General features: G+C 37.3%; 1 protein-coding gene across 1 annotated transcript; it reads left to right on the top strand.

Moving 5' to 3' along the window:
• The first annotated feature begins 144 nt into the window (after positions 1-144).
• LOC117402374 (nucleolar protein 10-like) lies at positions 145-21,886 on the top strand. The gene is made up of 21 exons (XM_034003446.3): positions 145-385; positions 825-870; positions 2,783-2,881; positions 3,501-3,578; positions 4,774-4,811; positions 5,181-5,317; positions 5,713-5,778; positions 6,327-6,387; positions 6,663-6,748; positions 8,180-8,258; positions 8,417-8,566; positions 9,814-9,880; positions 10,354-10,406; positions 11,190-11,316; positions 12,168-12,247; positions 12,367-12,465; positions 13,353-13,445; positions 13,821-13,994; positions 14,873-15,129; positions 17,619-17,721; positions 21,374-21,886. The coding sequence occupies exons 1-21, from the start codon at positions 320-322 to the stop codon at positions 21,542-21,544; spliced, it is 2,130 nt and encodes a 709-aa protein (XP_033859337.3). The 5' UTR covers positions 145-319; the 3' UTR covers positions 21,545-21,886.
• Positions 21,887-24,462: the final 2,576 nt, after the last annotated feature.

The raw sequence follows: 24,462 nt of genomic DNA, 5'->3' as shown, positions 1-24,462 counted from the left end.
GAACAAACTGCTTTGCAATGGGAGTCATACCCATCCCTGTTGTTATTTCCTCTTAAGATCTATATCACTCAGTAAAACACAGTCATTCTCATTGTCCTAGATAACAGTACCAATAACAGGACCCTAAATGTTTATTACGTACTGTTTCTTCACGGACCTATTATCAGGAACACGCACTTCCGGTTGCCTCTTGACGCTAAGTGTGTTGGTTGTTACTCAGTAACAACGTGGGGTGAAGGGGCAAAACGGAAAATATTTATTATTATTATTATTATTTTACATAAAGTATGAAGGTACGGCTTGATTGAGAAGAGGAATAATGCAGGTCTCCAGTGTAAACGACGTAAAGATCTATAACCTGAGCTGTGGGAAGTCGCTACCAGAGGTAAGTTAGTGAAATATTTAAAACGCAAGTTATGTGTCTGTTGAAAGATCTGCATTTTTATTATTATTATTATTATTATTATTATTATTATTATTATTATTATAACTATTTGATGTATTTGTTTAACGTATTTGTTTAACGTATTTGTTCTCAAACTAAACACACTGGTTACAGCCTCAGGTTGTTTCTAAATTTAATGTCAACCTCACCCCGGGTAACATGACAGACAGTTTTATTGGTATTGTATCTGATTATGAATAGTGGTTTTGACTAAATCATTTGTGTTATAAATCTGTGCTGTGTATGAAAATACTAATGTCAATGAAGGTATTAACAGTAAAACTGTGTTGATTTGTTTGTGTGTGTGCATGGTGGGGGAGGTATCAGCATGGGATATAGCGCTTTAATTAAGGGTTAACAATTACTATTGTATTTGCAGTGGCTCTCAGATCGGAAGAAAAGAGCGCTTCAGAAAAAAGATGTTGGTGAGTAGGGGGTGCGTTATGAAAATAACAGTATAGTAATAGTACAATTCCAGCCACTAAATGTGCTGCTTATTATTATTATTATTATTATTATTATTATTATTTAGCAGACGCCTTACAGAGGCGACTTACAGAGACTAGGGTGTGTGAACTATGCATCAGCTGCAGAGTCACTTACAACTACGTCTCACCCGAAAGACGGAGCACAAGGAGGTTAAGTGACTTGCTCAGGGTCACACAATGAGTCAGTGGCTGAGTTGGGATTTGAACCGGGGACCTCTTGGTTATAAGCCCTTTTCTTTAACCACTGGACCAGCAGTAACTATATACTCCAGCAGTAACTATATTGGGTGGGAATGCAGCTTAATTATCTGTTTTTATTTCTCGTCTGTTTTAATGACTTACATTATAGCCTTACTTGGTGTAAGTAATATGAAGCAACTAAAGCAAACCTGATTCAGTGCAACATCTCATTATGTTTCTAAATGCCAGGAAATTGATGGGAAAGTGTCCCTATGAAAGTGTCCAAAGTTAACCCCAACCTATTTGCCACGCCCCTATTTTTTTGTGAAATACTGTTCAATCTCAGGATAATGTAACCGTTACTATAAAGAACACCCTTTTATTACAAACAAGTTACTTTTTCTATTTTTGATTGTTCGTTTTGTTGTAATTGAGACTTAGCTGAGCCAGATAAGTAACAGGTTGTTGGTTTCGTTCGGATATTAATTGTCTTCGGTGTTCAAGTTATCCTGGAATGGTGTTTAACAAATAGATTCTAATTAGGGCTACTGGTTCTGATTTTTTTCATAAATTGTTTCCAAATTCGGGTGATTTTATTTTTTATTTTTTTTAATCGGGTATACTTTTTTATTATTAAAAGGTCTCGTGTGTTTTTCTAAATATCATCAAGAAAGGCTTTAACTTTCGACTAAAAATCGTTTTATCATTCAGACAAGATTATTTTTTGTTTTTTTAAGAATATATTTTTTCTTACAGACAAATACAACATGATAATACTGTGAGATGTGTCAGAATGTATAAAACAATCTTTATCTTTTGTTGTTTATTACTAATTGGATTAAATTAGGCTCTCTAAAATATACTATTCAAACAAAGCATAGATAAGGTGCTCCGCGTGGTGCAGGATGTGCCCTATAGCCTGGATGTCGCCAGTTCGAGTCCAGGCTATTCCACTGCCGACCATGGACGAGAGTTCCCAGGGGGCTGCGCACAATTGACCGAGCACCGCACAAGGGTGGGGGGGCTTTGGTTGGCCAGGGTGTCCTCGGCTCACCGTGCACCAGCAACCCCTGTGGTCTGGCTGGGCGCTTGCAGGCTTGCCTGTAAACTGCCCAGAGCTGCGTTGTCCTCCTACGCTGTAGCTCCGAGGTGGCTGCATGGTGGGCCTGCAGTGTGAAAAAGAAGCGGTCGGCTAATGGCACACGCTTCGGAGGACAGCGTGTGTTCATCTTTGCCGCTCCTGAGTCAGCGCAGGGGTGGTAGTGGTGAGCTGATCCTAAAAATAATTGACTATTCCAAATTGGGAGAAAAAATGACAAAAACAATTGCTGATTACAAAATAATAATAAAAAAAGCATAGATATGACCATAACTTCACTGCGCTGAATACAGATTCAAGTGCCTTTTCCCTCCGGACACCATTTCACTACAAGCAGTATTTCATGTGGCTTCGATATGAAATATCGTGCGCTCTCCATTGAGCATGCGCAGCCGACTCTATTTCACATGACACCGGACAGAAATTGTACACACAAAAACCTGATTCAATGCAGTGTCACATGATGATTCTGTAATCTTACAGTGAATGCAACTGTCAGATTCTCATAGAAGTAGGACGCTGTGTGTATAACGTCAACTACTTGATAATCACGGTTTTGTTCTTTTGCAGATATACAGAGGAGAATTGAGCTCATCCAGGACTTTGACATGCCAACAGTCAGCACGGCGATTAAGGTGTCAAAAGATGGGCAGTATATCTTGGCAGCTGGTAAGTGGTGTCTGGTTCTTTGAATTGTGTCCAGATGCTGCACGGCTTAAATGGGGCTTTGAAGCTCCTAAATTTAGAATCTGCCCAGACTAAGCTCTAGCAGCCGACTGTAGAGTGTAGAATTAAGTAGATTAAGGACACTGCATGTAAATATAGCTGTGTGTTGTCATCTAAATGAAGTAAAAAAAATAACCATCAAGCACAGTACTATCTTACTATAATCTACAAAAAAAAGTGACACAATGGTGTTGGTAACAGTCCAAACAAGCATAATCGCTTTGAGTCTCTATGACTTGTAAATGTAAGCTGGCAACGCAACTGCATTGAAAACTATTTTCTAACCAAAAAGTTTCAAGTGTTAGACCGTTTTTCAAGGAAACTAACTTTTTGCTTGGCATATTGCATAATCTGTCAATTCTAGTGTAATAGCGTGTTTAGCAAAATAGCCAGATGCTGAGTCCTTTAAGTTACACAGCACATGAGTGTTCAAAATCTTTGTTTTACAGCTGTGTACACACATCTGTAGTACGAGGGTTTTTAAAAGAAAAAAAGTGACCTTACTAGTATTCAGACTTGGATTCTGTCTGCATAAGTGGCAAATATAAGTTTTATTTTCCAGGCACATACAAGCCTCGGGTTCGTTGCTATGATACTTACCAATTGTCTTTGAAGTTTGAAAGGTGTCTCGACTCGGACGGTAAGTAGAAACTACCATCAAAAAGGAGGAATGCACAACATTCCTGTACCAAAAGTGTATACCTGGGGTAAAGACATATACTGTATGCTAGTTTGTACTTCACACACAACAAACAATGTGCTTTTGTCTGTGTTTCCATTTTAATTTTCTTTCACTGCAATTGAAAATAGACAGGAAACTTGTATGGAAATTCAATACTTTATAATAGGCTGGCATTAGGCTAAGCCCTCCACTGCACATGTTATAAGTTTACAGTATCCTAATTCGGTCTATACCCTTATAAAGATTTATCATAGCACTACCATTACTTATACTTCCTACTGGGAAAAAATGAAGGGGGTTACCCCATTGTTTGTAACTTAACTTTTATATCTGGTCATTTTTATTCTAACTGTTTTTAAGTATTTTTGGACAGAAAAATATTTTACTTGGTAATGATAATATAAATATATAAACATCAAATTAATGATTCAATAAAACATGAGGGCGATCCATTATTACAGAGAAACACCCCACAGCAATGCCATTTTCACTCTTCTAGTACTTTATTTATTTACTTTTGTTTGTCTGAAATAATCATTGTAGCCCACAGAAAGAGTTAACTATGCAAATAGGGCTTGTATAAACTTAAAAAACAAATGTTGATCACATTTCCCTGTCATGCTCAGGCATTTTAGAGAGAAACAGCCCCTGATTCAGACTCTTCCCAAATCTGAAGCAGTACTTGTGATTTTCAGTGGAGGCCACTTTTTGGCATCTTGAATTGCAATTACTTTGTTTCCCTTTTTTTTTTTTTTTTGTTTTTTTTTCTTTTTTTTTTTTTAGTTTTTTAAGTTTTTTTTATATAGAAAACCCACACATCAGACAGGACTATTCTTGTATAATTTCTTGCAGACAGACATGACTTTTTGGGGTTTTTTTTGCCTTTTGAATACATATCCGGCATCATTCGTTTAGATATTCTGATATTTGTCGCAGCACTAGAGCTTTATTTCTCCTTTAATGAGTAATAACAGGATAGCTGATCTTCATAGAAACCAATGGGAGAGCAGGGGCTGGTTGTTGTATATTTCTGCTTATAGCCTATTACTTTGTCTCAACACTGGGGGTCAGAATTATCTGTTACGCAGAAGTATAACAAAGTACACAACACAGCACGCATGTTTTCCTGTTAATTCTTTTTCTTTCTCCACAGTTGTAACTTTTGACATCTTATCAGACGATTACTCCAAGGTAGGTGTTGCAGTATTACAAGTTGATCCATGTTTGTAATTCCTTAACTGTTGTGCCCCAGTTCTGTTAGCAGTCTGGGTTCACAGCTTCATTTCTAAACTTTGCAATATTTTTGAGACCAAAGTAAAACAAAAGGGGGAAGAAAAGTACCTTACAGTTCAATACACACAATATAAGAGTTTGAAATGAACCAAATGAAGAAACAGAACTGCCAGGTGCAACATAAAAATGATTGTATTAAATGTTACCATTGTTCGTGTAAATTTAATAACACCATAATCCCCTCCCTTAATGCCATAGAAATACTGCAGATGTTTGTCTATAACTTGAAAGGATCATTTAATAATGTTTTTTTTTTGTCTTTCCCAGCTGGTTTTCCTGCACTGTAACCGCTATGTAGAATTTCATTCACAGCACGGTCACTATTACAAGACACGAATACCAAAGTTTGGTAGAGACTTTTCATATCACTATCCATCATGTGATTTGTACTTTGTTGGAGCAAGGTAAGGAGGATTAAATTGTTATGTGGTGGGTAGAAAACATTTGCTGTTTAATTAGGAGAACCTGATGCAGTTAGTTATTGAATAAAACAAAGAAAGCAGGTGATGTTGAATGTATATACGTGGGATATACTTGAATGCATATACTTGGGATATATTTGAATGTATATATTGGGAATATATACTTGAGATATACTTATACTGGGAATATACATTCATAGGGTCAGGCTTAACATGTCTGCTGTACTTCAGTGAGGATCTTTAAGGTTCTCAAAGTAGGCAGGACCGGTTTAATGTAAATTTATTTAAATTGTGCTTTCTAAATACTGACACAATATATATGACTCTGTCATGAAATTCAGTATCAAATATCTATTATTAATGTGTTCTTCTTGTAGCTCAGAAGTGTACAGACTTAATCTGGAACAAGGAACATTTCTGAATTCCTTACAAACAGATGCTGCGTAAGTATGTTTTGCAAGAATCTGTGCACCTGGCAGCAGTTTTGTATAATTCCACTAGGGGGCACATGTACCATGCAGTAAAGTTGTGTGTGTGTGTGTGGTACCTTGGTGGGGGTCACGACTGTGTGCAAAGTCCTGCTAATTGTAAATGTTCCTTTTAAATAATTAACTTTCATTAATTGGTTAACTTAACTTTCAAAGTTTATGGTTATAGTCAACATATTTCTTTAGGTAAACATTAATCCTGGTTTATAGATAATACATTGGGGAATGTGAATTTTAAATATCATTGGAAATGTTTTTTTTTTTTTTTATTAAAATATAATTAACAGGTTAGGTTCATGTTGAATTTTACATTTTTAAATCTATTCCATTATATGCAAAACCTGTATTAAGTTTCTTTCAGTATTTCTAAATTCAGCACTATTGATAAAACTTGTATCACCTTTTCAGGGGGACATTAACTTTAACACAGTGTATACAAACATAATGTACAACTGCATTTCTTTAATAGAAAATAACACATGCTTTGTTTTATTTAATTTCAGGGAGAACAATGTGTGTGACATTAACCCTGTCCATTACTTGTTTGCTACTGGCACAGCAGAGGTAAATGTAACAATGTAATCACTTTGATATCCAGCCTAGTGTTGGCTTGATTTTATACATGAAGTATAAATCTTATAATTGATCAATTAACCCACCAACAGTTCTGACATCTGACTATAAGGGACGATCCACTAAATAGACAGCTTCCTAAGGCTCTTGGCTGTAGTTCAAACCTGTGATGATCATTATCATGCAATTAATATCTTTTATTTTCCATTGTTAGGAATTTTAAATTTGGTAACAGCATAACTGGCTCACTGATGTTTATTTGTTAGGGTAAAGTGGAGTGCTGGGATCCAAGGACTAGAGGTCGTGTTGGCTTACTGGACTGTGCTTTAAGCAGTGTGACAGAAGATACAGAGTAAGTGATGCCTTTTGATTGGTGGTAAACTGGAGATTAGCCCTTTGTGGTCCAATTTATTTTCACACAAGCTGTTTATTTTACACACATTGTTTAAAAGTAATTTTATTCACAGTAAAACAGGTTTAAAAGGCACTGCATCCAAGTCATTATATTTAGAGGAAGCTCTGCGATTTGGCATGTTGGGTCTGGTAAGCATTCCTCTTGGTCGTATTACATGATTTTATTAAATCGTTTTTGAGATACAAGGACTGAATGTCCTGTGCAGAGGTTTTATTATGCAACACACAGAAGGGTTGCCATGGTTTCAATTATTGAGAAATCATTTTTAAACCAACCCATGTAAATGGATACATTGCCCAGGAATGTTTCATGAGCTGACTTCTGTGTATTAGGATAGACCCATCACCATAAATAATTTGGGCATGGATGTTCCTTCTCAGTGTAACACATGTTCAATTTTCATAGAATTGTCCAAATCTAACATGAAATAATGCATTCTTGTATATTGTCTTCCGTATGTCTACAATTGTTGTGGTGACCACTAGATGGGATCTGGAGTCTTTTTTCTAGTAAACCCTTTGCGGTCCTGTCCGATATCATCAAAAAGACGTCAAGCACAGGTCTCTAGTCGTTTGTTCTCCGGAAAAAGCCGAGAAAACCTTTCAATGGCCGAGTGAGACCGGTAGATGCAGAGAGAAGCCAGAAAAAAAAAAAAAAGTAGGCGGATCTGAGCAATACACATAGTCCCTTCACCACAGGCATAACACTGACATAAACAAACAAGATAGCTGCTTCCGCATCCAGCGCTCAAAGAATATCACAGACATTTGCCAAGCCTTTTGAGATGTTATAGTAATAAAATAATGACTTGGATAGCATTATTGAGGGGTTTGGTGATAAAACGAGTGATCAGGAGATGATTTATCAGTATGCAGTACTATGAAGAGGTATGTGAAAAATACAGCGAACAAGGAGTGGGGCGGGGCTGGAGATGCAGTACTGAGTGTCATGTTGATATGCAGTGCCTTTTCAACCTGTCTTACTATGAATAAAATTACTTTTAAACAGCACGTGTAAAATAAACAGCGCTGAATAAATGGACCGCAAAGGGTTAAAGTGCAGTTTAGTTAGTTCTAAAAAGACAAATGTCACTCCTGTTTCTCTGCCACCTGTGATATCGGTGTGCTGCTATAAAGCCACAGTGATATAAATGTCCAGCATCAGAAAGTAAAGAGTTTTTTCTGTAGTTCACTTACCAATCCCTCCCATGTATTGCACATTTCTGAATGTGAACTGGTATGATGATGTCTTCCATCTGGTGTTGTAGAAGAGTGACACACCATATCAAAGCGTGCAGAAGTATTGAGTGGAATGTTCTGTGCACAGGCTGCACTGAGATTGATTTTGGGATTCTTCTTTTCTGTGTAGGGTGGAAGGTTTACCATCGGTGTCTGCTTTGAAATTTAATGGGGCTTTGCACATGGCAGTTGGAACAAGCACAGGCCAGGTAAGAAAACAAAGTACCAACAACAACACATAGAGATTTTGTAAAAGGGTGAGCTTTATCAACCCAAGTGTCTAATATAGTCTTATTTTTTGTCTTGTCCTAGCCAAAAACATTTTCTAATTGTCTTTCTTAAAAGATTTTACCTTTTTCTCACCTAGATTTTGATGTATGATCTCCGCTCTAATCGTCCACTGCTTGTCAAGGATCACCACTATGGGCTTCCAATCAAATCCATTCAGTTCCAGGATCAATTAGATTTGATTTTATCAGCAGATTCCAAGATCATAAAGATGTGGAATAAAGATACGGTGAGTCAACATCTGGTAAAGAGTTTTCTCATCGATTAAACCATCTATATTCTAGTTCATCTTATCCAACTACCTGAAAGTGATCATATTTATCCATCTGTGCCCAAGGTGTGTTTTTTATGATTTGAAATTAGTTATATTGTATTATTTTTGGTGTTTTATTTAAAGACACAGGATATTTCTTAACAAAATAATAAGACTACTACTCTGTGTCTTTCTAGATAATGTAATTATTGAACTTGTTCACTCGACCACAAAAACCTACAGTTTTGAACAACCGCTGACAATCTGGAAACAAGGAACTCTATATGAGTTGGAAGAAACTTGAGAATAAAACCTTATGGTCCATTTCAATGATCTTAACAATCGCAGGTCTTAATTCTGTTGCCTCAAAAACCCAGCCTAACGTGGACCTCTTTGGAGGGTGTCTTTATTGTATTGAGTGCCATCAAGTCTGTATTGCAACTGGAGTCATCACAATAGGATAGCATGTATTGTCATAATTAATGCAGAGGTAAATAGCAGCTTGTGGCAATGTGCCCCGCCCCTGTGTGCATATTATGTGTTGTATGTTGCGTGCGTGTGTTAATGTTGGTGTATAGTCATTGGTACACAGGATATAAATGGGTGTGTGCAGCACGAGTATTTAAATTGTATAATTATATTTAGGCACGGGATTGCACTATCACATCACGTGCAAGTAAAAAGTAATAGTGTGTGAGCACGGGATTGCACAGAATTAATTCACGTGCTGGGATTCAAGTGAATAATTAATTAGTAATTGAATCCCAGCACAACAGTATATATAGATGCACAGTTCTTTCACTGGGGGTAGGGTGTTCAGTGAGTGGAGAACGGGATTGGAGACGGAGGTAATAATAATAATAATAATAATAATAGTTAAACGTATCTGCTCACTGTGTTTGTCTGTCTAGTCCGTTTTGTTTGTCTTTTTGTTTTGGCTCGAGTGCCGTGTCCTGTGTTTTTGTGTTAAAACCTTTTATTTTCTGTTCTGTTTATTAAATGCTGAGCAAAACCATTTGCTCAGCTCCACCAAACCACACCTCTCTGTTGTTTATTTCCTGGCTCTGGTCTGACGCCACCCACTCCGGCCGTCTTTGTGACACAGCTGTATTTAGATCTGCTCCTGTTTTAGGTATTTAAAATAGCCCCTGTCCCCCTTCATCATTTTCATTGCAATTTAAAATTGTCCATGACTAGTAAGCACATATTCTCTTGATTTGTAGGGAAAAATATTTTCTACACTTGAGCCAGAACATGATATAAACGATGTCTGTCTCTATCCTAATTCAGGTATGTGCAGTTCAACTCCTGCAGAGGAGAAAGGTCCTTTCATCATTTGCTTGTATGTATTCTTTAGCATTACTTCAAGCTCAAATGTACTGCCTTATTTTTTTTCTATTATATTTTGACATAAATCAATGAGATTTTGCAAAATTGTAGCAGATTTGGGTTTTTTAGGACCAGTGAAACGTTTAATAACAATAATTCTGGTTATAATTCCCTCATTTAAGGAGTCTCAAACACCACCACCACCATCAATGCAAATTAATATTCAGTCCACAGAAATGTCAATATCTGTCAGTAATACATATATGTATGTGTTTATTTTTTTCTCTTTTCAAATTTAAAAAAACACCAACTTTGGAAATCTTAAAAGTAGACACAAACCATGATTTTCTTTGAAACTGCTTGAACTATATTCAGATGTATCTTCGAGATTACTGTTAATGAAGAACAATATCACTTGATTTATTTCCCCACAGGAATGTTGTTTACAGCTAATGAAGATCCTAAAATGAATACATTTTACATTCCTGTAAGTTTATTTATTTATTTATTTATTGTAGTGCTTTGAGACCATGTGGCGAGGTACACCCCGCCCCTGTGTGTATTTTGGTTATTGTGTATTTGTGTCGTGTTCTATGATTTAAAACGTATGGATTTGTGCACAGGTGTTTTAAAAGCAGTTCACGTGCAGACTGTGCCTGGACTTGACTGAATGATTAATAAGCAAAAGTTGAAATTATAAATACCTGTTTATTTTAGCCACCGTTTTGTTTTGGGTTCAGTGTTTTGTTTCTGTTTGTTCAAACCATTTATTTTCAATAAATACGCGCACCAGCGCTTCCACCCACAGTATTGTTTGTATTTCCTGGTCTGACGTCAACCCACAAGCCATCAGGGTGACAGACCATTAGTTTTGAATTTGAATACAACTAAAAAGTGGGACATAACAGGTGGATACTTACTATGATTTGATCTTAAACAAGATGTTACATGAGCTGCTTTATTATTATTATTATTATTATTATTATTATTATTATTGTTATTGTTATTGTTATTATGTATTGATAAACTTGCTCAGTTGGGCACAATATATTTTGAACTCTTATTGTAACTGTGCTGTACCTAATCAAATGAAGGACAGGGTTCTGTGGTAACTAATATCAATGCTGCTCGATTTCAAATTAGGTGGTTTAAAGTTTCTATTAAGGTATATGTTATTTGAACGGTGATTTATTAGTTGTTTTTTTTTTAATGTCGTCTAATGGAAAGCCTGTATTAAACTGAATCTCCTTGTTGTTTTTCTTGTTTAAAGGCCTTGGGTCCTGCTCCACGCTGGTGCTCTTTCTTAGACAACCTCACAGAGGAGCTGGAGGAGAACCCTGAGACCACTGTGTATGACGACTACAAGTTTGTCACCCGAAAGGACTTGGACAACTTGGGTAAGCAACCTCTTTCATTGGATCAATCTGCTATAAAGTTACACAGAGAGTTTTTTTATTACTAACCAAAGGATGCTAACTGGGGTTATTTTGGAATCAAACAGTGGACAGTGCCAACCTCCAATTCTGGCACTTTTCAAATTAATAGTTGATTTCATTAAAATTTGGAGTGAAGACACCCCATATTATTATAAAAAGAGCCATCTATTATGAAGTCAATAGTCTTCATTCTTCTCTTTCCAATTTTATTCTGGTGATGAAATCCTTCCTTGAGACCAATAGTGTTTATATTTAGCTGGTGATGCAATAATACCTCTCAGCCACAGCACCCTCTGAGAGCCATGGTAGCAGTCCTAGCATGCTGTGGCTCCTTGTTTGGTGCTTTCACTTGCCATGTTCCATTGTTCTCCAGTGGATTTTCTTTGTGTTTGTCACTGCTGCTGTACAAAATGGTTAAGTGACTTTATAACAGTCAGAAATGGATGGATCTGACCCGGTCTGCTAGACTCATCACCCTCGGTAATAAAAATCAAGATAACAGCATTGCATAGCTCTACTTGTGTATAAGTTTGAGGAAACCTTATGTTAACCAGGATGCAAATCAAGTACAGCCAATAGCAAATTGACATGAAGATGAACATCATAATGGTTCTATTTATATTCATGACCTGTTTTTTGGAAACGTTTAAAGAATCTTAGCATGTTTCCTGTATGAGAGTAATATGATTCCTTCAATTTCCCAACCATTATATGAATGTAACGAAAGATTGGAATGTATTTTTTTCCAATGTAGCCACCAAATCAGAATACAGTATAGCTTTATTTATAAACAATATCGTCTTCTCTTTCAGGACTTGCACATCTAATTGGTTCCCCGTTGCTCCGGGCCTACATGCATGGATTCTTCATGGATATCCGATTGTATCACAAGGTCTGTTATATGAACTACGACAACAATAACATTGCCAAAGTGAATGCTTTACTTTTATTTCTGTATGACATTTAGAATATGGGCTATTTCAGAAAGTTTAATAAGGATTTGTTTTATAGGTCAAGACCATGGCAAACCCATTTGCCTATGATGAATACCGCAAAGATAAGATCAGGCAGAAGATAGAAGAAACAAGGGCTCAGAGAGTCCAGATAAAGGTAAAGAAGGATGAGTGTTTCAGATGTTTTTGTATTTATTATTTGTTTATCTAAGGTGACTTAGAGACCAGGGTGTGTGAACTATGCATCATATGCAGAGTCACTTACAACAATGTCTCACCCAAAAGGCGGGGCACAAAGAGGTTAAGCGACTTGCTCGGGGTCACACAATGAGTCAGTAGCTCAGCCGGGATTTGAACCAGGGACCTCCTGGTTACAAGCCCTTTTCTTTAACCACTGGACCACACCACCTCCTATTTACTGATAAACGACACTGGTTGGAATGGGTGTTTATAGCTAAGATACATTACAGCTCAATATGCATAGTTGTGACTTGCTCAGTCAACACTCCAGGCTCCTAATGCAAAACATTCTCACCGTGGAATCCACAAGGACACGGTCATTATACTGGAAATGGTTAAATCTGTTTTTCATGGACCTCATTTCACTGGATTTTTATTAAATGTTATATTGTTAGTAAGTGGGACAATAAACGTCCCCTGAGGGAGAACACCAGAAGGGCTAATACAGATCTGAAAGAATAGCTTTCAACTACTGTAGTTATTAAAAATGCTTTATTTATTTTTTGTTTTATGGAATTGTGGCATTTTCATACTAACAAACAATCACATACTTTTCTATTACTGCAGTCTTAAATAGTCTTAAATGTAGTTGAATAGCTGATCAGTTGGTCCAAAGATCTAACAATTAAATGCTAATTAAAGTAGAAAAATATATGGGATTTTGTTTGTATACATTTTGTTGTGTGCATTTTTTACACACAGGCCCATCCAATATTGTTGCATATCCCAGAAATGTGTAATCAGCTACAATTTTGATTTATGTATATTGTTTATTTTAACATTTTCTTGGTGCTTTAAATTTAGAAATTGCCAAAGGTCAACAAACAGCTGGCTATAAAACTGATTGAAGAAGAGGAAGAGGCAGACCAGCGGACATTGAAGAAAAAGAAGGGAAAGGTAAATGCTGTGTCTGCACCCACTGCTTCCACCATCCAAGTTGTTTAAAACCTCCTTCTTCATGACTTACGGTAGAACCACCAATCAACTGTGATAAAACTAGCTTATGACATTCTATACCACAAGTCGAGAGTTCCAAAATGTAGGGATGCATGGAAGAACTTGTCTCCTTTTCCTTCCTTTGTATTTATTTCACACTTGCACTTTACATTAGATGGTTGTAGGTCATGTTGATCTTTTTTCTTTTTTTTTTGTCTTGATAGCGAAGGCTCGAATTTTGTATTTACCACTGTCGCAAGGAATGCATCAAGGATTCTACAAGTTAAAAACTACTTAATGTTAACTTTTGCTGTTTGAAATGTTTTTGATTCCCAGAATCTGCCGAACATCCTGAGCGACGATCGGTTCAAAGTGATGTTTGAGAACCCGGATTACCAGGTGGACGAGGCTAGCGAGGAGTTCAGACTCCTGAACCCCATTGTATCCAAGGTGAACGAGAAGAGGAAGAAGCAGCTGCGGAAGCTGGAGTGTGAATTAGCACCTGAGCAGGTATAACTGTAATATAGCTTTAAATCCAGCGAACAAGCCTTCTAATCGTTATCTTGTTTTAAATCTTGCAAGCGGAGTCTCCAATAGAAATGTAGGAATTTGCTGCCACTCCATAGTTGGGGTGGGTTTAAAGTATTCAGAACGAATCAATGATAGATACAAGTCAGGAAGGAGGGATATTGCCCAACTGCACTGGGAAAGGTAGTTTGTTTTTGGGAGGTTTGTGTAGTTGTGTGTTTTTTTGGGGTTTTTTTTAATGAAAGGGATGAAGTCAGCGTGAATTGAGTAACCATTTCCCGTGTTTTTCTGGTTTCTGGCTATACACTGATTTAATACTTTTTGTAACATGACTACTGATATTTTTCAGCAATTTACATACGTTTTTGGTAGTCAGCTGTGAGTCGAGGCTCTAGAGTTAACGTACGAATGCAATTTAAAAGTGTATCTTCAAACTACATTTTCATAGAATAAGAGGCAGCACCATCTATTCATCTATTTTCTTTTTATATGGCTGTAAAACACCACTGTGCACTAGGTGTGCTGACTCTTATTATTTATTTATTTCTTAGCAGACTCTTACTTCTATAAGACACTTTGTCTTATGTTGTGTGGGCTACATATTTAAGGCAGTTGGCAACTAGAACAAAATGTCAAGTCCTGAACTCTGGTCATGCACTTTTAGAAAGAATATATAAGAAAGTTAGACGAGTGAAAAAAGTGAAAATGTATGATCAATCATCTCCTGAAGCGATTACATATACGAAATTCTCTTGGTAAGAGTTTTTTTTATTATTTTTTACCTCTTAACAGTTAGATAACACTAAGCTTTTAGGCAGTAAACTGTGATAGCACTCATTCAATTTCCACTGCCATTACAGAAGGAAGAGGAAGAGCCGGAGGGCAAGCCCAGTGATGCAGAGAGCTCCGAGAGCTCAGACGATGACAAGGGCTGGGTGGAGGAGGTGAGGAAGCAGCGCAAGCTCATGTACTTCGAGGAGCGGGCCAAGCGGCAGGAGAGGAAGGAGAAATCCCGCGAGGATCGGCGCACCTCCCTGGAGCCCAAGTTCTTTGAGATCAAAGCAGGAGAGGAGTTTAGGAGCTTCAAAGATGCAGCCAGAAAACAGAAGCTGCAGAAGTGAGTTTGCATGTGTTTTTGTTAGTTTGTTTTCAATTTAAAATCTTGCAGGTATTCATGTTATGGCCAGCATAAACTGTGCTACGAAATGCTGTAAGACCCATATCTGGGTCTTAACCCTTTGCGGTCCTCTGGTCCAACATTACCATTTTTCCTTTCCAGACCCTGTCTGACATCATCAAAAAGACGTCAAGCACAGGTCCCTAGTCGTTTTTTCTCCGGAAAAAGACAAGAAAAGCTTTCAATGGCAGAGAAGCCGATAGAAGCCAAAAAAAAAAACTGAGGCGGAACTGAGCAATACTCATAGTCCCTTCACCACAGACATAACACGGGCATATTCAAACAAGATAGCTGCTTCCGCATCCAGCGCTCAAAGAATATCGCGGACATTTGCCAATCTTTTTGAGATGTTATAGTAATAAAATAATGACTTGGATAGCATTATTGAGGGGTTTGGTGATAAAACGAGTGATCAGGAGATGATTTATCAGTATGCAGTACTATGAAGAGATATGTGATAAACACAGCGAACAAAGAGTGGGGCAGGGCTGGAGATGCAGTATTGAGTGTCCTGTTGATATGCAGTGCCTTTTTAAATGTTTTACTGTGAATAAAATTACTTTTAAACAGCATGTGTAAAATAAATAGCTTGTGTGAAAATAAATTGGACAATAAATTGGACACGCCTGACGGGCGCTGAATAAATGGACCGCAAAGGGTTAATGCTGAGATGTATTATTATTATTGAGGCAAAGCACGATTTCAACAGTATTTCTTTCAAGCAGTTGGAACTGGAATATTCAACTCTGAAACAAGAACCTCCTATTTACATCTACTCATTCTCTAATTAATGACATCTACACAGAATTATGACATACAGAAAAATGCAAGGATTGGGAAAATGAATGGACAGTCAGATATACAAAAAGGAAGATGGTTATATTGTGTCATCCCAACTCTCGAACACTGGCCTATGTATAGTTGTCTTGGGTTTAATCCAGAAGGAACTAGCACAGCAGGTGTTGTATTGCAGTTCAGTGCAGTACCTCACTGTTAAATTTAGAAAAGGGCTACACAATTTGAAATAATGGTTGAAGCCAAGAAACGACATTGCAAAATTCAATTAACTATTATTTTGGCCATTGCAATATCATTGCATTTATTATCTCCATAGCAGTGGCTAGTAATGCAGATTACTACAGATGACTTAATCCTTAAACAGAGGTATCCACCTACAGCATAAGGCCTGTTGTAGCTTTAAGTAAGGAGGGGGCTAACTCCTAGAATAGCCACCCTTTTCCAATTGGCAGCTTGCCTATTAAGAGCAGGGGCTTTGACAACCGGCCAAGGGTTACTTTCATTGCTTAACAAAATGACATGGCCAGCCTGTGAGCAGGCATGGAGGGCCATATATGGCACATAATTGCATATGGATTTGATGCTCATAGGCACTGGAATGTAACTTCTTTGAGCTGTGTGTTTTAACTGTTTTTTTAAGTAGGGTTGGAACAATATTGAAACGATAATTACAATTATCATGGTGTTTGCTTATTTAGATTCCGCTGGTTCTACAAATATAAAATACAGTAGTCCCTCGCTAAACCTTAAGTGTCCGGTTTAAAATATATAAATAAAAAAAACCTGCATATTTATACTGCTCAATTTATTTTAAATGTATTTCCCTTTTCGCTAAAATATCATTTCTGTAATGTGTTCTTTGAATTTAGCACACTTTATTTTTACCCAGCTACTTAATAGTACACAAAACAACAAAATAGTTGATGTTGCTGCATTGTGCTTGTTTTATTATTGCTATCTTACGTATTGGACACTATTATATTAAATCCCACTAATAATTGTTGGTCATAGCTTACTGGTGGATCGCAGAGCTCGTTGAGATCCACCAAAATGGATCGCAGTGTTTGATGTATTGGCTATCGCTGGTCTACATGTACGGTCGTTAATACTAATTAGAACTCTATTTATTCTTGGGACTAATTTTATTTATTCTTTATTTATTCTTGGGACATCTCAACCCCCACCCCACACAAAAATAAATTGTGATTTAATTTTGGTGGTTATGAAAGTAAAGCACTGGATACTGGTGTTCTCTGTGTTTTATTCACAAGCCATAGATGGCTTCCACACATGCCTCATGCTGTCCCAGATGTGACCACCAATTTGTGCAGCTTCTGTTTTAGACAGACTGGAAAGTTGCCCAGTGGAAAAGGTTTTGTGGCTTGAGCAGCACACTTAGACAACCAAACTCTTCAATCCTTTTCAGTGTTCTTTATTCTTTAACCAACCGTGCAACAGCTAAGCCCATCAGGCTGAAAAAACATATTGAAGTCATTCCAAATACTTTGTATAGAACCTGTTTTAGTTAATCTGGCATTAGGTTAAAAGCATTTGATCACTCCTTTTTGATAAACAAACAAGTAACTTGCACTAAGATTTTCCTTAACTCTTAAACATTCTCTGGCCAACAGGACAACACTTGAAGATCGGCTGAAGTTTGAAGAGAAATCGGGAACTCTGAATGTGTCGGACGCCACAGTGGGCAGCAAGCAGCTGACATTTAAATTGAAGAAGGTACGTTTTGCAAGCCCTTTGCTTCCTTGTTGTATATTAGAATGTTTGTTCTTTACCCCTTGCGCTTAATTCACAGCAAGTTTCTTCATAAAATCCAAAAGTCGGTGCGTTAACTTCGCAATAATAAACTGTGTCTCCCTCACATCGGATGTCCGCGCTCATCAAAGAAGCAAGTTCAAATAATTTAGTTCATATTATTTTATTTTCAGAGTTAAAAACAAATATATTTTAAATATATCAAAATTAATCCAAAAAGACATACTACCAAATCACAATAGGTGATAAAATACATCTACATTCAACTACAGCGTATACACAAACAAGAACAAACACATCCACAAGCACACCTATACATAAACATGCACATGCATATACATGTACATATATATATATATATACACACATACACATTCACATTTACATGTATGTATATGAAGAAAGAACAATAACAACTCCTCATTCATACCAAAGGGTGTAATTGTATTGAGAGTATAAGTCCAAAAGGCTGCACATCTCAATATTTTAATATCACCACCCCTTCTTCCTATATAGACCTTCTCGATTCCAGTGCATTTCAATTCTTGTACATTGTGGTTAAATTCTTTGAAGTGTCCAGCTACCGGTGACGTGAAATCATTTCTTCTAATAGCACTTTTATGTAAAGTATAAAAATACTAAAAGAACATTAAATTCAATGACAAATGTTTCGACTAGAAGTCCTTTTCAAAGCCTTTGTATAGCTGTGAATGCTCTCGTTAAAGCTGTTCTGTAGACAGTTATGGAAACTCAATGTGATTTACTACTACCAAGGCTGGAATCCTAGTTTGTTTTATAAAATGATATGTTCCTAGTAAAAGTAATTAACAGATGATTACCTGAAATTCATTCTGCCCTGCAAAAAGTCCAATATATTCATGAAGAACTATAGTATACTTAACAATAAAATTACTGAACAATAAAGCGATTGATTCAATATAATTAAGAAGTGTCAGGGTGCCGAGGTCACAATACTACTGATAGGCTCTTGTGTTTCCAATGAAATTGATTACTGTTTTTAACAAATTAATAGTTTTGCATGTGATAGATATCATTATATTTACCTTCATATTTTCTATGAACAAATCTTTTATGTAATGATAGGCAATATTAGGCAGAGGTTTTGGATCATACTTTTTATTTGGTGTTGTGTAGGGTGGTTGTTTTGTGCTGGGAACATTCTTGTGGTGGGTGAATATCATCAGACCATGCCACAAGTTAACTCAGGCTTGAATAAACCGTTTATTTATTTATTTATTTATTTATTTCTTCCAGTGGAGAGCTTTCTTTGTTCATGCAGGAATTACATAAGCTGACAGTTTAAAATCTCATGGGAAATGATCTACCAGGTCAGTGTGTCAGCAACTGAGATCAAATTATATCGCAGAAATGCTGCCCTGCTGGTGATGAGTCAGCCCTGGGCAGCTGGCTGTTTTAAGTAATACCACAGCGAAGCAGGCCCCCAGTACTATGTTTAGTCAATGCTTTAATAGCCCCTTTCTACTACTGTAGTATTGCGTGCTGTCTCTAGTTCTTGGAATGGAATCTAACCTGATTTGCTTGGTTTCTATGCTTTCTAAGTCCGCCCCACTACGTCAGCCAGATGGATCTATTGTAAACCAATACAGCCAGCGTGTGACCTTATAGCTGCTAATTCTGGTGTACATTTTGTTTAATTAATAGAGCTTGCTGTGTATCTACCCCTTACTATCACAGCGACGCATACTGTACCCTCTCATAAGAACCACACTCCCATAAGAACTATGCTGTCTGAAAAACTCACAGCATTTCCAGTGTGAATGCAAGCAAAACCTAGATTGGCATATGACTTGGCAGTCTGTTCAAAATGTTCTGGCGGTCCAGATATTGTTTTAGGTTTGATCGTAACAAAAGCGTTGGGCAGTTATTTTTCAAACTCACCTGTTATTATAACATTGCAAGTGTGTTTAGCATTTTTAAGAACTAAGGCTAATGTTGATGACCGTGTTATGATATTGAATGCTTGCTTCAGTTGTATATGTTGGAAGTGAAAATCAAATGGTGCTTAGCTAGCTTCCCAGGGATTTTTAATTTGTGGAAGTAGTCTGCTATGTGTATGGCCTGTATAATGAACAAAGGGTTACCGTGCACCCCAACATGACTCAAATGACTTCCGACCGCTAGACAGATAGACACACGATCAGTGTATAAGGGTCCCCATGTTTTGACCCTACAAATTCCATTGCCCAGTGAATAAATGATTGTGCCTTGGGCAAGGCTTGTGTTAACAAACTATTAACCAAGGCCAGAATTTGTTTTCTCCTTTTCTCTTGTCCCCTGTTTTTAATCCTCCTACAAAAAAATTACGTAGGTATGCAAACTGAACATATTTTCTTTGTTGCTATGGAAATTAGTACAAACAGTTGCAATTTTAGAGCCACGATGTTTTGTACTGTTGTCGGTTCTTAATTGTATCTTAAAGAACATACATTGCCACTGTGTTACTGATGAAGGTTATGTTTACTGGCCAAGGACATGATTGATTAAGGAAACATGCCTTAAAGCACCAGTCTAGCACAATCTAGCTTTTTACAGACTGTTTTCTAAAGACAGCAATAAGAACATAAGAAATTCTAGAATGACAAAAGGCAGTTTGACCTCCCTATGCTCGCTTAATGCAAGCGTGGTACATTAGCACTCAGGAGAGGAAAAACAAAAAAAAAACCCTAACTATTTAGTTATTAGGGGAAATAAAACCTCCTCCAGACAGCGTTAAAGGTCTTATTATGGTCACAGAGAGGGTTATACAGTATTGTTCATGGCAGCATCGTCTGTGCTTGAAGGATCCTACTGGACAGCAGCCTGTTCCAAAGGTTCACCACCCTTTCTGTGAAAAAGCTCCTTTTCTCCTCAATTCTGAATATGCCCTTCTTCAGCTTCCACCTGTGGCCCCTGGTTCTGCTTTCTGTGACCTGTGGCAAAATAATTCTCAGAAGTTACTTTGTTAACCCCCTTGACAATTTTAAATACCTCTATTAAGTCGCCTGTGACTCTCCTACTTTCTAGGTTATACAGATTCAGCTGTCTGTCGTCATTTGACATACCCTTCAATCATGGAATTAATCGTGTTGCTCTCCTCTGTACTCTCTGCAATGTCTCATTGACTTTCTTATGATAAGGGGACCAGAACTGGACGCAGTATTCTAGGTGTGGTCGTACCAGTGCATTGTATAATTTTAATATAACTAGGTTACCCAATGCTTCTGCCGATGTACTGGGAAAGTATCCTGAATTAAGCATTAGGTTGGATATTTGTACTCTTTTCAGCCCATTGCTAATGCTAGCTGCCCCATGTCCTTTAGTTGCAAGTGCAGGGACAAGTGCAGGGAGATGCAAGTTCAATTTAGTCACATGTTACACTTCATCAGGAAGGTTTGAATTGATGAGCAGCTGGTGAAAGAGTAAAGTGACCCCAACACTAATGCCTCACCCCAGTTCAATCATCCCTTTGTAATTCATTGTCTCCCTGAAATTCTGTCTGCCTTTAGCAGCTGCAGAAGGCTGGTCGGGCTCACACTCAGTTAACATTAAGGCTTTAAGTAGGTTTGTAATTTAGTTTTTTCTCTCCCTCTTTCAGACTGAGCAGCAACAAAAGCAACAGGAAGCAGAGTGGCAGCACCATCAAGAACGGAAAAAACTGAGACGGGCTGCGGGGCATCTCCAAAGCAAACCTGCCAGGGGGTGGGGTGGCAGCATGGGCAGGGGGGGCAGGGGGGGCAGCATGGGCAGGGGGAGAAGACCTTTTTAAAGGGGAAGACCTTTAATTAGTTAATCCAGTGTCTGCAGGGCAGGACTGTTCACTGGCTGCCCTGACTAGTCCGGAGCTGTCCAGATGCACTGGGCTGTCGGCAGCAACCGGTCCAAGGAACCGTGCCGTGGTAAACTGCTGAAAGGCCTTCATTACCAGTTACCAACAGACCTTGAAAATACTTTGTTTTGTAGAAACTGTGTTTCTTTGTACAGACCAAACTGTTCTGTCTTTTCTCCCCTGGAGATTTTTTTAAGAACCAGCATATCACTTTATATGACTGAAATCCTAAATCCAATGCAATCTTAAATACAGGCCAAAATATTCTTCTTTTCACTTCAATGTGTGTGTCTATTATTATTATTATTATTATTATTATTATTATTATTATTTCAGCTTTAATTTCTGGATAAATTTGATGGGTAATATATCTGTTCCTGTAACTTTCTAGACATACTGCAGTCAACAAAGCATTCCACCTAAATATTTCTTACTTATGCCAAATAACCACTTAAACTACCAGCAAGGAATGCAGAAATAGTTTCTTATGTAATGTACTGGAGCTGTTACCACCAAGCCTTATTAATGGGGATCGTCCTTATTGCTAAAGATGACAGTCAGTTGAGTTAAAAGCATTAAAAATATTCTAGTTAATCCTTTACTGAAAGATGTATGCTGCAGAATTAGACAACACAGCTGTTTTAAAATATATGCCTGTAGCATTACCACCCTGAATTCTGATTGCATCATATCCCCACGGTTTCACCCTGTCCTGTTTGAGAATACCAGGTGCCAAAAGCAGTAAGGGTATCATTTTTGGCTTTGAGAGAGGCGTCTGCACAAATTGTCACGCTATCTAAACATTGTTCTTTAATCCTGTCTTTGATTTGTTGTTATGACGAAGATAAGCCCAAGATTATTCAAGTGACTGAATTATCACCAGGCATGTCTAAGCAAGCGACTTCCTGCCAGCTTTCCTGAAGTCAACTGGTCACTTAGTGAAGAGACATTACCGTAGTCTTAAGAATATAAGTAACAGGGCAACAGAATACAAATCATATGATTATGGGGCATTACCAAAGGAACACTGGAAGGTATCCAATGTCTTGCATACATTTTTGACCCAACATGCAAACACGTTCATCAGATTTCATTTGGTTGGCAAGAAAACGTGCTGAACCAAGCAAAACCTGTATAGAATAAAATCATCTGTTTTTAGCATAACCTTATGTGTATACATTTTATAAAAGCAACTGCAATATTTTATTAATTGTTAGCTGTATTATGAACTATTTTGTTGGGCTAGAAAAATAAAATTGCTAGGGAGGATTAGCATTGGGCGTATATACATTTTGTTTAGGACAGCTGGGTACTAGACATGTGAGTTTATTGTTTTATAAAGCTAAATATGGCGGGGTTTACATGCACAAGTCATGACAGTTTTCCTCACGTGTTTGCCCTACTTTTCAGGAAGTGCGTTGCTATGGAGTTCTGATTTAGGGAATAAAATAGGCTGTGCCAATGCAGATTACTCAATTCATAGGCATTTAGGGGAGGGGATATTTAAATGTACATGTCTGCTTACTAAGTAGGAAAAGAAGGACTCTGAATATCGTGAGGGGAGCTTCATGCGTTGCCATAAGAAGGAAAAAAAAACATTTTAACGTGAGAAATGAATTCACGTGTTGTCGCAGCACATTAGCCACTTTTTTGTCTGGTTACCTTTCCAACACACACACACAATGTATAAAATATAATTTTTACTAAGTACAAGTTTTACTACTTAGAGTTTTATATTTGTGTTTGTGGAACATCAAAAATATCAATTTCATTAACACTAGAACTGCCTTTTACAATACATGTTTTTATTTTGAATATAACCTACAATATTTTACATATTATATACACACAAGCCTGTTGTTATCTCTACTGGATAGCAGCCATCAATTCTTTCGTTTTGTACAAGAAATGTACCAGGGAAAATATCAGTAGGAAAGATTTCATCTTGAAGCTAGCCACAGCGCTTCAGCAGAAATATTTTGATCATAAAACTGCAAAGCTGCAGGCTGCAGCAGCTCAACCTGAATTCTGTGCTGCGAGTGACACACATAAGAGAAATAACGTAACTTTCGTTTTAAATGAAAAACTACTTTTGTTTTTACAGTTTTGTATGTACATAAACCTGTTTACACACTAGTTTCTTAGGAAATGTTCATTTTATTATAGTTTTTCATTTTATTGAAGTAGTGCTTTATATGTGGGAAGTTAGAAAATAAACCCTTTTATGTTTAATTGTTCATTTAAATACAGTGTTTTGGCTGTGCAGATGTTTGATATGATGTGCTTGAATAAAACTTTCGAGTTGTATCCGATAATTTGTCTTTCATTGTAATATTGATGATGTTTAAAATGTACCGTGATAATGACTGCCGTTGGCGGTTGTAGATACAGAGGTATGAGTATAACCGCGGCGGATCTAGTGTTAAAGTAGTCCATAAATGTACATTTTGTGTGCGTGTGTGTTTTGTATGGCCTTTCTGCTGGAGATTAAGTCAGAAGACCAGGATCTTGACTGCTGAAATTTTGTGAGCCACAAGCACGATTCTTGCTCAGGTTTACATGGGTTTTTACAGCTATTTTTATCGTGATAAAGCGATTGACGCTGCCAAAGGGACGTCCTTTTGCTGTTTCAGGATGTGTTTGCAGTCATGACTGTAGAGTAGATTTTCACGTGCATGTAAACCCAGCCTATGATATACTATTGAGGGAATTAAAAATGTATTAAATATAACTAAAACTTAATATGTCTGAGATAAATGTCCAAAATATTGTTTCCATTTGGAAACAATGGGTGGCAACGGGTTAAAATGAACAATAAAAGCAGAACCATGGGAAGTGAGATCTTTATCTGTCTGGCT

The sequence above is a fragment of the Acipenser ruthenus genome, chromosome 5 (assembly GCF_902713425.1).
Source record: "Acipenser ruthenus chromosome 5, fAciRut3.2 maternal haplotype, whole genome shotgun sequence".
Lineage (NCBI taxonomy): Eukaryota > Metazoa > Chordata > Actinopteri > Acipenseriformes > Acipenseridae > Acipenser > Acipenser ruthenus.
Note: the sequence above shows the minus strand (reverse complement) of the source record. Positions and strands in the feature narration are given on the sequence as shown.

Coding starts and splice junctions, on each gene's coding strand:
- LOC117402374 (XM_034003446.3), top strand. CDS start 320: ATGCAGGTCTCCAGTGTAAACGACGTAAAGATCTATAACCTGAGCTGT. Junction 386..824: donor GTGGGAAGTCGCTACCAGAG/GTAAGTTAGTGA, acceptor TTGTATTTGCAG/TGGCTCTCAGATCGGAAGAA. Junction 13,995..14,872: donor GTGAATTAGCACCTGAGCAG/GTATAACTGTAA, acceptor CTGCCATTACAG/AAGGAAGAGGAAGAGCCGGA.